Below are 14,707 nucleotides of genomic sequence, written 5' to 3'. Positions count from 1 at the left end.
TTTTTTCCTTTCCAACACAAACGAGCATTGATCATTTTCCGACAATAAGTAGTATAGACAAGCTCGGTAAAATTTCGAGCCTATACTCAACTTGTTTCGTTACGACGATGCCATTTCGGAGTAGATATTTACAAACTGCCGGAAGTGGAAGACTAAAAACGCCTTAGTCCCATTATTTCGGACTTATGTATAATAATGTCTTTTTAGGTATATATGAATATGTATATACAATGTATATAGCAATTTTGAAAATTCAAAACTGCTCTACTCTTTTTCGGAGCAGAGATCAATGAGAAACTAATTCTCTACGCAGAAATTGTGTCAACACTTGACAGAAGATTATAATAAATGATATTTTTATTTTACTTTCTTCTAATACTTTTTTAAAATAAATATATTATGAGATTTGTTTTCCAGATATTCTTGAGTTGGTTATTTAGAGATCAAAGTATTGAAAATAAACGGTGGCACAAATTTTGTATAAGAAAATAATAGAGATTTTAAAATAATAAAAGAGATTAAAAAAAATTTTAAAAGCTTGAAGAGCAAAATTATTTGAAATCGGATGTTTGTAGCACTTGGGAGTTAAATAAGAGCTTTAGATAAACACGTTCATTGTGTTGTACATTAAGTGAGTGAAAAATATATATTTTTCCAAAAATAAACCATAAATTTTTAAAAGACCATAATTCACCCAATGATAGCCTGGCTCTGTAATTTATGACAGGATTGTCAGAGCATAATCTCTGCACCTCAACACCAACACACACGAAATGACATTTTAAATTTAAAACTACATTATTTATTCAAGATTTACAATCACTCGCTACTTTGCACTTTTTTAAACTCAATCACCTTAATTATAAATCTCATAAATAATATTTATTTTTTTTTTCGAACCCGATAATCAATTTAATGGATTTTTGAATACTATATAAATATATAAGTGATCAAAGTTTAAAGTTCAATGGATGATTTCGAGTTCAATATTTATAATAATGAAGAGTAAAAAGCAAAAAAAAAAAAATATTTTTGTGCATGGGTGAAACGCGACTTTGACTCAAAGTTTCGCTGACTCACCAGCATTCTTACGGATGCAGTCAATTCTACCTCTGTCGCGTGAAATATTAAAAAAAAATAATATCACACGGATAGAGAATGTATATAAGATGGGATGGTGAGTTAAAGAGTTATAGGAATATCGGTTGTATTTGTGGTCCTGAATGTGGACCTTAGTCTCATCATAACCCAGGTATTTTTATTCCGAGCTTGACCCCGTCGCTGCAGTGTTCTCATTCCTGAGTGACGTCTTCATGTCTAACTCTGCGGGGCATTCCTCAACGTGCATTTATATACATAACACACCCATTAAATGTTTTATAATCTTACCAGCTATTATACCCACGAAAATATATAATATTTTTTATTTACTTGGATAATTTTATTCGAAATATGTAATCGCGATAAAAAAATTACAGAAGCTCTTTTGACTCTTCCCGAATATAAAATATATATAGATATACATATATTTTGTTTTTGATTGCAATAAAAATATTTTTTAACAATAGACTAATTAGATATAAAATGAAAATATAAATAATTTTTTTGACATTACCAGCATAAATGATGGTGATGATTTGTAAGTAAAATGTTAAACTTTAGTTAGCAGCAATGATTTTAAAAAAGCTGTGTGATGAAAGATACAATGACGATGATTAGCAGCAATGACATTGCGTGTGTTGGAAAATGCACCGAGAATGGATGAATAAAAAAGAAAAATAAATAAATAAATATATATATAATTGAAAGGAAGATTAGTATGATATAAAGACGACACACTCCGAGTTTTTTTATTCCGGATGTTTAAATGTGTTAATTAATAGTTTTCTGAGACTATTTATATACATTTCAAAATATATCACTACTGTTCTATTAATGATTACGATACTGTATCGCAATATAGAAAATATGTAATTTTTTTTACTTTTCTTCCTGCATTTTTTGAATAAAAATATTAAATATTCAAAATTGAGATTTAAAAAATTAAAATATTTAAATTTGATAATGAAATAAAATTTAATTATTAATAATTTGTATGAAGAAACAAAATTGATAAATAAAAATGAACAATTATTCGCTCAAAAATAAAATATTAAATAATAATAATTGACTTACCTTTCCAAAAAAATGTATCCTCGTTAACTTGTTCTTCGGAGCAGACACTTTAGCTCTCAAAAATATCAACAATAACTTGATATGAAAGTTTTTTTATATTAAAAAGTTTATTTACTCCAACAATCACTCGTGATCACACAGTTTGCAAACTTGATAAACAAAAAAGCCGAGATCCTCACAATTTTTGAATAAATGTGAAAATGTAAAATTGATAATAAGAGAAAAAAAAAAGTAAAAAATATTGAAAAGTCAAAAATAAAAATATATATTTTTGCCGTTTCTTCCCCTTCTCTCACGTCGTCTCAATATACAACTTCCCTCTCTCTCTATCACCCCGTCAACAAAAAACGCAAACTCTTTTCTCTCAAATACCAGCCTCGGTACGTCTTCGGACGTCACTCAAGACTATATATAATAGCGGAGGTAAAATCAAAACCGTATTTTTTTCAATTCGATTTAAAAAGTTCGCGACAACAAACACAAATAATATAAACCTTTGAAATATAATATATATAATTGTGTATATATATATATATATATATATATATTTTAAAAAAATTAAATAAAAAACTATATTATAAATACGTTTATAATAATAGGCAGCTCGAAAACGTGAAACTCGCCCTGTCGCGGTCGCGAACGGATCTCGGCTGCTGGCTCGCTTTCTCTCTCTCAGGTCGTGTTTATTTCTTGGTACCACCGATACGAGCGCTGTGTACATACACGATGATGATGAGGGAGAGCTTGTCGCGATCCTACCGCGTACGATCCCTTCCCCAGTTTATCTGGGAGCCAACCGCCAACCGCTGATAAGAGCAGTGGGAAAGAACCAAGTTTAAACTAAACACGCACACACGCAAACACTTGCGTTCACCAGAAAGAGGGGATATATCGCGTTCTGTACTCCAGACACAGGTACCCTAAGCATCAGCATCAGCATCACTGTCCAACTCGGCCGCACAGGAGAGAGAGAATGAAAAGGTGATAAAAAAAAAATAAAAAAACCCAGCAGGCAGCAAAGAAGAAGCCAGCAGGGAGAGAGTACAGACCTCGACGCAACATCGGCGCAGCCTCCGAATGGACCAAAATGGCCACTCGTCCGGAAGCTGATTGGATAGCCGGAAACTCTGTGGGCGTGGTTAAGGGACGCCCTTTGATTGTGATTTCGTTTAAATAATTCGCGAGATCCCGACCAAAGGGGGATAAAGGAGACAAGACTGCTTTTGGGTAACGGGGACGGGGATGACGGCACAGCAATAGGGAGGTTTAATATGGACGCAGTGGGGTTCGTGATAAAGGGGTTGAAGAGGGTACTAAAGCTCGGGTATGACAGTGGGGCTGGATAGAGATGAAGAGGGGTTTTTATGCCAAGGAACTGCGGGGTTGAGGGGGAGTATATTGGTATAGAGTTGTAGAGAATACATGAGCAAAAAAAATGTAAAAAAAAAAAAGAAAAAAAAATGAAATGCTCGGAAGATGGACTGTGTATGGGTTATATGGAGGAAATGCTGCAGCGAGTGGAGAGAAAGAGAAGTGAGGGTGAATTGAGGAACCTTTTTATTGGTCCTCCATCGTACTTGTATATATTGCTACTAATGTACTATTACGAATGGGCATTGCGCATACTTGGGATAGGTTACTCTCTTTCTCTACTACTTGAGTACTCTTATGTACTTTTTTTATCTACTTGCTGTCTAATGCTGACTATAAATAACAATGTACATGTAATATGCATGTGCATTGCTTACTAATACAATTGTTTTTTGTATTTTGTATTATTCCTGCTATACTTTTATATAATTTAGTAATTGTGTAGCTTTGTTTCACTTTTACTTTTTCATTACTGCTATCACTACTCACACACATGGGTAATTTTTAAAAAATTAAATTGTTTGCTAATTAAATCGCTTTAGAATTTATTCAACCTTATTTTTATTTTATGAAATCTAAAATATTTTATCAATATATACATATATATGTTGGGTAGACAATATGATTGGAGAAAATAAAAATTGAAGAAAGTTCGAACAGTTTCAAGTATTACATTGAATACAAAAGTTTAAGTCCCAATAATCTTTAAATTTTTTCTTTTATTTATTAGAGCAGGGCTATTATTTATTTCGAAATATGTGCAGCATGTTCGCTATTATTATTATTATTATTATTATTATTATTGTCATTATTTAGGAAAATTCAAGTACGTTGTTGTATATTATGTATAGTCTACCGAGGAGAGCACAAGTATTATTATTTTCTTGAATTGTGTATGAATAAATAAATACGATGTGAAGGAACTGCCTGTAGAGGATTTTCGTATTTATTATTTTTATTTTTTATTTGTTATTACAACAACGGGTGGCAACGAATTATATACACACATATATTTCCACTGTATCGCGTTACACATTTAACTTTTGTTAAGATGTTTGTCATGACGAATTCTGAATATAAAAGTCTACATGTATTTATATATATTTATTTTAAAAAATTTTCCGGACGGTAGAAATAATAGCAGTAAAAATAAACAGTTAAGCTGAAATTTTGGAATAAATATAATAGAATAAAATATAATTTGAATAATATTTTGATTGAAACAGGCAATTGAGGAGATGTCACAATCGCTATATGTATTTACAAACTCACTCCTCCTATTCGAGGAAAAAGGACATCTGGCCGGTGCCCAAGCTCTTGTCCGTGATCGCGACACGATGGATATATGTGTATATATTTATAGAATAAAGATGTAAAATGGACAATAGTGTAGAAAAAGAGAGTAGAAATGTGTGTAAGAGCAAAAGCTACTCTTGCAATATAGTCGCGCGTCCTGTCCGTTTGTTATTTCGTCGTGTCGTTGATGCTGGCTGTCATTTAAACATATATATGTATATATACGAGTCTCTTCCATTCGTGGGTGCCTTTATACCCCCGTAGACCGGTCTCCTCGTCATCCATGGGAGCTAATCCGACGGCCGAATGTTTGACAGAATAATTTTCACGTTAGCGGGGAGCATTATATGCTTTTATGCGGCCATGGGGTTCATGGGTATTGTCGCCAATAAGCCGTATCCCACACCACCATATATATATATATAACAATATTCACATACTTTCCACTTTTGTGATGAAATATATGACCTAGTACGGGTGTGTGATGACGATGATTTTGTAAAAAATATATATTAAATACGCATATATATGGTAATAAAATATAGATTTTTTATGCTGACACTTTTTACTACTTCTTTAGACTCGTGTTTATAAATGGGCCCTAATTTTTTCTTTTTTTTTCGACATAAATATTAAAAATTTGTTTTATATTTTTACAGAATTAAAAAAATTTAATAAGAAATTTTTGTTGATTTCAAAGTTTGACTTTAAAAAAAAAATAGATCATAACATGTATTATAGAAGAAAGTAAAATTGAATTAAATATCATATTTCAATTCTGTGAAATATATTTATATTTTTTATTGTCGGGAATATGTACCGGATGTTCTCAAGTCGTCAACAAACTGACTTGCCTTCAGCGACAGCTATTATTCGTTATTGGGCTCCGTATATATGTATATAACAATAATAATAAAAAGTATAAGTAAGGATCTACCTAGCATATCTTCATAGTAAGATGTGTTGTGGATGAATTGGGACGATGCAGTAAGAATAAGTGGAAATAAAAAATATAAAGAATGAATGGAAACGCCCCTGGGCAACATCTAGTCTCTATGGAATGATCTGGACACGTTTCCAAACAGAGAGAATTGCGAGGTACACGAGTATAGTCAAGACAACAATAGAACACCATGTATACCGTCATTTACTTGTCATCATATATTGAATAACAATAAAAAATAATAATAATAATAATTTTATAAATTATCATTATTATTTACACTGTGCAAAAATTTGTTGAGTGAATGCGGAATTGGAGTAAAATTTACTCCGGAGGGAAGTATAATTCAAATTGAAACTCCGGATTGGAGTGAAATTCACTCTTAAAAAGAGTTCGTTTTAATATCAAAGTTCCGAATCGGAGTGAATGCGGATTTAAATAAAATCCAGTTCACTCCGAATTCACTCTCGATTTTTTACAGTGTAATTATTTATATTTATGGTAAATGTTAACAGGAACACAAAACGGTGAATGAAATTTTTAAAATACCATAATTTTTATCTTGTTTTAGTTTTAAAACACCCGAGGTGATTGGGATCGCGGAACGTCAACCGCGGGGAAAACTTACCTAAGAAATAGAGAGCATCGGACCCTTAGACCTGTCACCCGACACCAAATCAGACAGAATCTGTCAAAAATGTCATGTCAAGTTTACAATACTTTAAAAGAGCTAAAGTAACAAACAGCCAGTCATATATTCGTCGTATATATTTGTAGAGCTAGTAGTTTAGTATTTTCTCAAAAACTTTATGCTATCCTAGTCAACTTAAAATTCTCTTCTCCTTTTTCTCTCATCCTGAAAATAAAATATTTAAACCTTAGTTTTTTTTTTATTTATTTTTTTTTTAATCTAAGATGATATAGAATTTAAGTTTGTTGTATCCAAAGTAGGTCCCATATCTTTTGGTCCAGTGTGATGAGTAATATATTAGGTAGGAGGGCCTTGTTGTCGTGTTACATTTGACACCCTTCGGGCCAATAAAATAAAATGGCTCGTGGAATGCGGTCGACAGGGGATCTTTTATAACATACGTCTTTCTCCAGTTAAAGATTATACTTTCCGTCTCTCATCTTCTCTTGTTTTTGTCCATTTTTTTTTTATTATTTATTTTTTTTTTGGTGTCACTTCGCGACTTACTCATTTATCCTTTTTATTTCATAATAACTTTTTCGTATTTAAATAAAGATAAATAAATTTAAATAAAAATAAATCTAAAACAAACATTTTTAAAAATAATTTCATTATTTACTTTAAGGAATAAATTAAATTTTAAAAATTCATTTAGTTTTTTAATCTACTTTATAAAAATATAATTAAATATTTTGCGTACGGAAAAAATAAATAAGTAGGTGATATATTTTTTTTTCTTTTTGCAACCCAATGATCTTAAGAACAAGGTGATGATTAATGATATATCAATGATGAAATTACGATGATTTAAACATAAATATTAATGCAAATGCTCGTGGATTTAGTTTTAGATGTGAGGATTAGATAAATAATCTAGTCAATTTGACACCATCATCAAATTCTAATGGACTCTTTTGTCCCTCATTTAGCTACGGCTGTCCATTTAGATAAGTGACAGACGTCAACATAAGTTCGATGTATATCATACATACTCTCACTCATTTCCGGATTTACGATCAAACACTTTAATAAATTTAACGACCAAATCTTGAATTATTATCGTTTTTTTTCTTTTTTTCTGTAAGTAAATAAATAAATAAATTAATAAAATAAATAAACAGACGACTTTAAATAATTTACAACATATATATGAATAAAACTGAAATTTAGTACGGTAAATATGTACAGTATATTAGTAAATGTATGTATCAACTCAATAACAAAATAAGATAGCCCGGAAATATAAACAAAACAAATACGACTTATATATCTGACGCTGAAGAACGAATATCACGATAAGAAAGAGTTAGTACTCGAGGATAACATTATGAACGTATAATCCGTTAAATCCGGTTTCCTCCACCCGCAATCATTTGTATAAACATTTTTTTTTACCTCATTTTTTAAATCCTACCTATAGATCTTGTTTTTCTTTTGTGACTCGGTACAGGAATAGATCTTTCTAATCTACAACACTTTCAAAATTTTTTTTTTTTTCGTAAACATTTTTCTCAGCGAACGTTATTATAATAAATAATATCATTATTTATATAGATATATATTTATTTTTATATTTTCTGTATAAAATTTTATATCAATTTAAAATTAATATCATCATATAATTTATAATCACTCATCGTCAATCTTCATTCCATATAATAAATACTCTGTAAGCTGTTGCATCTTTTTATCTCTATCGGCTGCTATGCAATCGCCGATTAAATTGTCAACAAATTTTTTCTGCTCTGGTGTTAATGACTCAAGTGGGTCTAGGCCTTTTGCGAGCATACTTGGAAGCACTACGTCATAATATAAAAAAATCTGAAAAAAAAAAAATAAAAAACATTAAATGGGTATTTATGTTTGTATTTAAATAAATATATTGAGTAGTTATTTGAATGACGTAAACCTTGTTAGTAAAAGTTGCGTAAACAAGACTAGGAGTTGATGTGCCAGCACTCAAACTATAATTCCCAGCGCAAAAAGCTCTTACTGGTTCTTCAAATTGAAAACGTACGGAATTGCATTCTTGATCGAGAAAATAAGTGTGCCCATCCCAAGCACATACGACTATTTTGTCAGAGCCATCGCCTGTGACATCCAAACGCGACAATGCAAATATCAAGTGATCTACTTGCATAGCCCTGTAATTAAATTTTCTTAAATATTTATTTTTTTCTTACAGATATTTCTTTTCCCAAAGTAACGAAATTAATTTCTTTACAAGTTATTACTATTAATTATTTTTTTTAAAATAAGTCGATGAGGTAAGAGACCCCATACCCGATCGGGGAACTAGTACTTGATCACTTCATGTATTTGTATAGATATATTTAGTAAAATTTAGTAAATATAGACGTACAAACACATGTGATCGGATATTGGTTCCCTGATCGGGTCTGGATCTCTTACCTTAGTACAAATTTAAATTTACAGACTTTTTTTTTTCGCAGTAATAGTTTAGTTTTTGAAATGCAATTTTTTCAACACTTTATTTTTTCAAAATTTACTGAACGCTTACATGGTATTGAAAGTATTTTTTTATAATTAACGTATTAAAAAAATTTAATAATAAACATGTGAGAGATTATAAATTTCTATGATCAAAAATTCATTTATTTTACTAGAGAATAATAATAATAATAATTAGTTTAAATGAAAATATAATTTAAATGTTTGTTCAAATGATTTGAATCAATGGCCACGCTTACTTCCGGTAAACTTTTTAAAAATTTGAATTAAACATTTTTATTCAAACATAAAATTTTGAAATTTGTAACTTTATCCGTCGTATTGTTTTACGTGAAAAAATAAAAATAATTTAACTGCCGTATCCTTTTGAATTAAAAAAAAAATATATAACAATTAGTAGCGGGTTTAGAAAAAAAAGTACGTTTGAATATTTAGTAAATTGGCTAATTAATATACTTAAGACTCCGTTTATATTTATCAAATATATATTTGGGTAGACTGAAATGCTATGCAAGAATTAAGAAAAAAATGATCACGATTTTTTTTGATAACTCGACAGGTAGCGGCATCTTTGATATCCCAACTCACAACATAAAGAAAAGTATTATAGACATAAATATATACATTTTTTTTATGATAAAATAAACTGAGTTATTGAATTATTAAATCTATAAATAAAATTTCTATAGCCGATTTTTTTTTTCGAAAAAGACATATCTTTTTTAAAAAATTATAAATTAATTACCATAAAATAATTTCATCTTTGACTAGCATAATTGTCCCATCAAGAGTGGCCAGTGCATAAGGTTTACTATTAGTAACTTGGTCATTTAAATTAACACTGGCATCAACATCAACTCTAGTTGTTTCATTGCTGTGTTTAGAGTGTGAAAAATCATCATACGTTGGTAAAATGGATTTTTTTGGCCGACTACTTTGAAACTCTCCCATGATAATATTTCCACCTAGTACATTACCATCAACTTGATCAACTTCACCTGGATTTCCTTCGTCGACTCTCGTGGGCCCACGAATACTCGGACTCATATCATGTCTTTTAACGTCTGTACTTTCATCTAAACTCCGTTTCCTAATATCCAGCTGCGAGTAGTTACGTCGGAATTCCAGAGATCCTGTTTTAAATTTTTTCGTCTCCTTCGTTGTATTTTCAAACGTCTGCTTAACACTAGTGTCTTTTGGGACAAACTTTGGCGGGGATTCATCTGAGACTACATATTTAGTAGTACCTGGCTCTAAATTGCCTATGATTGCAGTAGATATATTTGGATTGCGCATTCGTGATATTCCTAATGTCTGATAATCAACGCAACTGGCAGCAGCTTCATTTTTTGAATCATCATCTCTCAGTTCAGTGTCATCACGATTACATTTTATTCGCATAAATGTACCACCTGGTTGAGCGACCAATAATGTTGGAGTACCATCACTCATGTGCTGTAATATTTATTTGAATAATTCAATAATATTAATTATTATTGTTCTACTTAAAAAAAAGGTTTCTCAGAGCAAATAGTTTCTACTTTTTATCATTAATTTCATATGCAAAATCCTTTTTTTTTCTTTGAAGTTAAAGAAACATAAATTACCTGAAGTGTTACAGTACCAATTTGATTAGCACACTCCCATTTATTTAATCCAATAAGTTTACCAGTACCTAAATCAGCATTACTAGACCATCTGTAAGATCTGACAACACGATCTGTTAATCCTAAAATCATTTCATTAGCGCCATCACGGTCAACATCTGCGATAAGAATAAATTTTGTATTTGTAGGAATTCTTTGTAAATGGACACACTCCATTTTACTTGTTAATTGATCCGATTCAACGGTGTTTGAAAAATGATCAAAATTAATCCCGCCTTAAAAAATATATTTCATTATCAATCACTTGATTTATTTTTGATAGTACTAATAATTAAAGACTTAATAATTAAAGTACCAATTTTGTCTAAAAATTCTTTATTAATAACTTGTGAATTATTGATAGTATTTGTACTAGGATTAACTGAACGTGGACTGTAATAAATATGAACCCAGCCATCACCACATACTACAACAAGTGCGTTGCGCCCGTAATTAAAAATATCACCGATGGCAACACATGATATTAAACCTAATCCAGTTGTCTTGTGCCAGATTTCGGTTCCCTGTAAAATAAAACGAACAATTGAAGCCATACTCAGACGGGGCCCCCCACATTTTTAAAATTATTAATGACTTACAACTGTCACATTAATAATTAATAATTATAATTAATAAAACTATAAAGCAATAAACTAATCAATTACTTTAAAAATATATAGCTCGCCCTCAGAAGTTCCAACTACTAGTTCATTGTCTCCATCATTGTCAACGTCACCGATGACAATTCCATGAGTCAGGACATTGCCGTTAATATCCCACTGTAGCCTCTGAACAAAATTAACAGCTCGCATGGTACTAGCTTTATTTATTTATTTATTTAAATTCTAAGCTGGTTGATGTTTTGAAATCCTTAATGGCACTCGATGTTCTGGTAAAACAGAACTAAGAAATTGCCATCTACTAGGTGGCCATACAATACAACTCGCTCGAGCAGTAACTAGTCCCAAAGAAACTGGGCCAAATGTGTTTGAGTCAACGGTATGACCTGTATGATCACCCTCAACCCAACAATGACCTTTTGGTACCTAAAATAAATTATTGCAATCATTGGTAATTTGTTTTATTGAAAGCATTCTCAGACAGTGCCCCCCCCCATTTTTTAAAAATATTCAATGACTTTCAACTGTCATAAATTAATTAATCTAAAAAAAAATTAAATCATTAATTGAATTTTTTTGAGCTCTTCAAGGTCAAAAACGGTTGGATTAAAAAAATATAAATTTCGCTAAAAACAATTCATTTTCGTTCGACGTCTTCGAAATAAATCGAACTATTTGCACCTGCTTTGCGGCAATCGGAAGAGCTTGTTGAGACTTGGACTTAATCAAACTTAAAAACAAATTGAAAAGTGATTTATGAGTTATGCAACAAAAACTTTAAAAAAATTATTTTTTTCGTAATATTTGTAAATTACTTAACGGATCGACTCAAAATCTAATCAGTTCTAAGTATTGATGAGTCTTTCTGATTGCTGCCAAGTACGTTCAAATCGATTGGTCGTTCAAAAGATATAGTCGCACAAAAAAAATTTACACACGCGGGCGAACGTTCATCCGGAAATAATCCACACTGAAGACAATAACCTCTTTTTTTGAAAATTTTCAATTTGAGAGCGGAAAGTTAAAAAAATTAAACAATTGAAAAAAAAACAACGTAGTTGCTATTCCACTAAAACTTAGATTTAAAAACAAAAATTATTTGCAGTTGATATCAACTGGAAATTAAACGAAATTCGGTAAATAAATTTCAGTAAAATCTTCATGACAAAATTCCAATTCGAAATGTCAAATTTTGTATGCTAAAATTTAATTACCAATTTACGTTTCACTTCTAATTGATAGCAACTGTAAGTAATTTTTGTTTTCATCTATACCTCGGTAAAACTGTGACTACATTGTCCTTTTTACATTTGATACTTTACACGACAAAATTTTAATTCGGTTGACAGTTCAAGGTCATTAAATATTTTAAAAACTGGGGGGATATTGTCTGAGAATGTTTTGAGTGAATTTACGATAAACTGTAGCTTTTAAATTATAAAAATACCCTCAAATATGGTAGTTTGTATTTAATGGTTCTGATTTCGTCTCCTTCGAGTCCTATCACACGTTTTATTAGCGTTTGATCAGGATGTTTAGGTGATACAAATGATATAATATCACCGCGATTGAAATTGTAATTACGTACACTCCAGCGATTTAAAAATACGTAATCAGTTACATGGGAGTTCGGATTCAATGCGGGTTGCATAGAGATACCATCAACACGTGCTATGTATCCAACAGTGTCGACAAATGTTATTCCGATAGGGATTCCTATTAGGATATTACGAACAATGGGTCCCATGTATTTGTTTTGCTCTAAAAAAAATCACTTGTCAATACAATTAAAATAAATAAAATAAATAAATAAATAAATATAATTGTTCAAGTAAAAAATGTATGCACTTACTGTGATAAAATAATAAATGTCACAAAACATAAACAATTACACAAAAATATACATGGACTAAATAACTTCAATAATTAACCAGACAAAATAAATCTTTGTTAATAATTAACAATGTTATTTATTTTGTAACCTATGAGGTAATGAGTAGAAGGAAAAACTTATTTTCCTTGGGAGTAAAAATAATTTTGTATTTTGCATAAAAGTTCGTTCTGAGAACGAGAGATAGCGTTAGCTATATCAGCAAGAAATTACTTGTTATGCTTTGATACAAATAAATATCAATAGCTAATGCGATGATGAATAATTTGCATTTAAATATATGAAAAATTGTTATAGATGTTGAGATGATTATTCAAAAATTACGGATATGAAAAAAATAAATTTGAAATATTTGGAGCATGCATCACTCACCACGCCAAGAATCACCCAGATGGCGTTTGCACCTTACTGGTAATTCTGAAAAAAAAAAAAAAGAAAAAATTATAAAATAAATACACAATTATTGACATTATAAAAAGTTTTTTAATATTATGATTTATTTATATTTAATATTAATAATAAATAGACTTTTTGAACCCATTCTCGTTGTGTGCTTCTACTTTTGTAATTAACTGTAAGGTAGAAGACCTAGTACCCGATCACTCTATATATTTGCAATGATATATTTAGTAAAATTTAGTAAATATAGATATACAAATACATGTCATCGAATACTAGTTCCCGGGTCGGGTATCAACATGCGAACGTAAAGTGGAGACTAGAGTATGATATATTAGCATGCCCATTTTTTTTTCATTTTCGTTCGTTTAGAAAAAAAAAAACGGTACAGTTTCCATGAATATTTTAAGCGCAAAGAAGAAATTATCGTTGATCAACTTCTGAGAAAAATAAAGAAAAGAAAGAATCGTTGTAAAAAATAATAATAATTCTAAATAACATACATAGAATTTTTTTTTTTAGCTCTATTTGAAAACTCCGATTCCCATTGAAAAAAAAAAAAAAAAGTTAGAGATTTTATTTCAGTCAGTTTTTATTAAGGATTTATGAATGATTTAAAATAAAAATTTTTTTTTAAATATACGCAAAAATTATTAAAGGTATGTATAAATTAAAAAAAAATATTTTTACTCATACTAAATTTATGAACTTGAAAAATAAATAAAAATTATTCGTTTTTAATTTTTACTATCATTCAACAATTAGGACCCGGTTATTAATTGGATCATTTTTCTTAATTAAGTAAAAAAATGAATTAATAGAATCTAATTACTTAAAATCTATGAATAATTATTGTAAATTTTTATAAATTATTTAAAAAACTCAAAAATACCTTGGCGGACGATTTCAAATAATGGCCGAAACAAAAGACGATCAGCATCGACTCCAGCACCAACTCACTAATAATGTTTTATTTCACATACACTGATTTATCACAACACTACACAACAGTTTATATCACTTTTCAACACTAAAAAACCTAACAACAAATTAATAATAATACTTTAAAAAATTTAAATAAACTAATTTTTAAATAAACTAATTTTTTAATCACTGCGAACTTTCCCGCTCTTTTAACGCCACTACACTGAAAAATTTATTTAACTCACATTTCACTGATTCTATGTAACTATTATATAAATA

The 14,707-nt window shown here is 30.0% G+C and overlaps 2 protein-coding genes across 4 annotated transcripts; both read right to left on the bottom strand.

Annotated features, from left to right (window-relative positions):
- Positions 1-7,205: 7,205 nt before the first annotated feature.
- Positions 7,206-11,406, bottom strand: LOC103580742 (KICSTOR complex protein ITFG2-like). Of its 2 annotated transcripts, none has more exons than XR_008403389.1 (7): positions 11,260-11,406; positions 10,911-11,118; positions 10,556-10,830; positions 9,694-10,403; positions 8,386-8,620; positions 7,891-8,297; positions 7,206-7,554 (listed from the first exon to the last, which is right to left on the bottom strand). XR_008403389.1 is itself a non-coding variant. In XM_008562624.3 (7 exons), the coding sequence occupies exons 1-7, from the start codon at positions 11,404-11,406 to the stop codon at positions 7,533-7,535; spliced, it is 1,785 nt and encodes a 594-aa protein (XP_008560846.2). In that variant the 3' UTR covers positions 7,207-7,532. The 2 variants fall into 2 exon arrangements, 1 of the variants encoding a protein (XP_008560846.2); XM_008562624.3 differs by having other exon boundaries at positions 7,207-7,554; positions 8,110-8,297.
- A 33-nt stretch (positions 11,407-11,439) lies between these two features.
- LOC103580744 (mitochondrial inner membrane protease subunit 2) lies at positions 11,440-14,607 on the bottom strand. Of its 2 annotated transcripts, none has more exons than XM_014440547.2 (4): positions 14,397-14,607; positions 13,067-13,522; positions 12,662-12,988; positions 11,440-11,640 (listed from the first exon to the last, which is right to left on the bottom strand). In XM_014440547.2, exons 3-4 carry the CDS (start codon positions 12,959-12,961, stop codon positions 11,440-11,442), a joined length of 501 nt encoding a protein of 166 aa, XP_014296033.1. In that variant the 5' UTR covers positions 12,962-12,988; positions 13,067-13,522; positions 14,397-14,607. The 2 variants fall into 2 exon arrangements, with proteins under 2 accessions (XP_014296033.1, XP_014296032.1); XM_014440546.2 differs by having other exon boundaries at positions 12,662-12,975; positions 14,397-14,603.
- Positions 14,608-14,707: the final 100 nt, after the last annotated feature.

Source organism: Microplitis demolitor, chromosome 3 (genome assembly GCF_026212275.2).
Source record: "Microplitis demolitor isolate Queensland-Clemson2020A chromosome 3, iyMicDemo2.1a, whole genome shotgun sequence".
Classification (NCBI taxonomy): domain Eukaryota; kingdom Metazoa; phylum Arthropoda; class Insecta; order Hymenoptera; family Braconidae; genus Microplitis; species Microplitis demolitor.
This window is presented reverse-complemented; position numbering and strand designations above follow the sequence as displayed.

Excerpts from the sequence above, each read along its gene's own strand:
- LOC103580744 (XM_014440547.2), bottom strand. The coding sequence starts at position 12,961 with ATGGGACCCATTGTTCGTAATATCCTAATAGGAATCCCTATCGGAATA. Across the intron at positions 11,641-12,661 it reads ACAAACTACCATATTTGAGG|GTACCAAAAGGTCATTGTTG; the intron begins GTATTTTTATAA and ends AATTTATTTTAG.
- LOC103580742 (XM_008562624.3), bottom strand. The coding sequence starts at position 11,406 with ATGCGAGCTGTTAATTTTGTTCAGAGGCTACAGTGGGATATTAACGGC. Across the intron at positions 10,831-10,910 it reads AGAATTTTTAGACAAAATTG|GCGGGATTAATTTTGATCAT; the intron begins GTACTTTAATTA and ends ATATTTTTTAAG. Across the intron at positions 7,555-8,109 it reads GGAATGAAGATTGACGATGA|AAAAAAAGAAAAAAAACGAT; the intron begins GTGATTATAAAT and ends ATTTACTTACAG.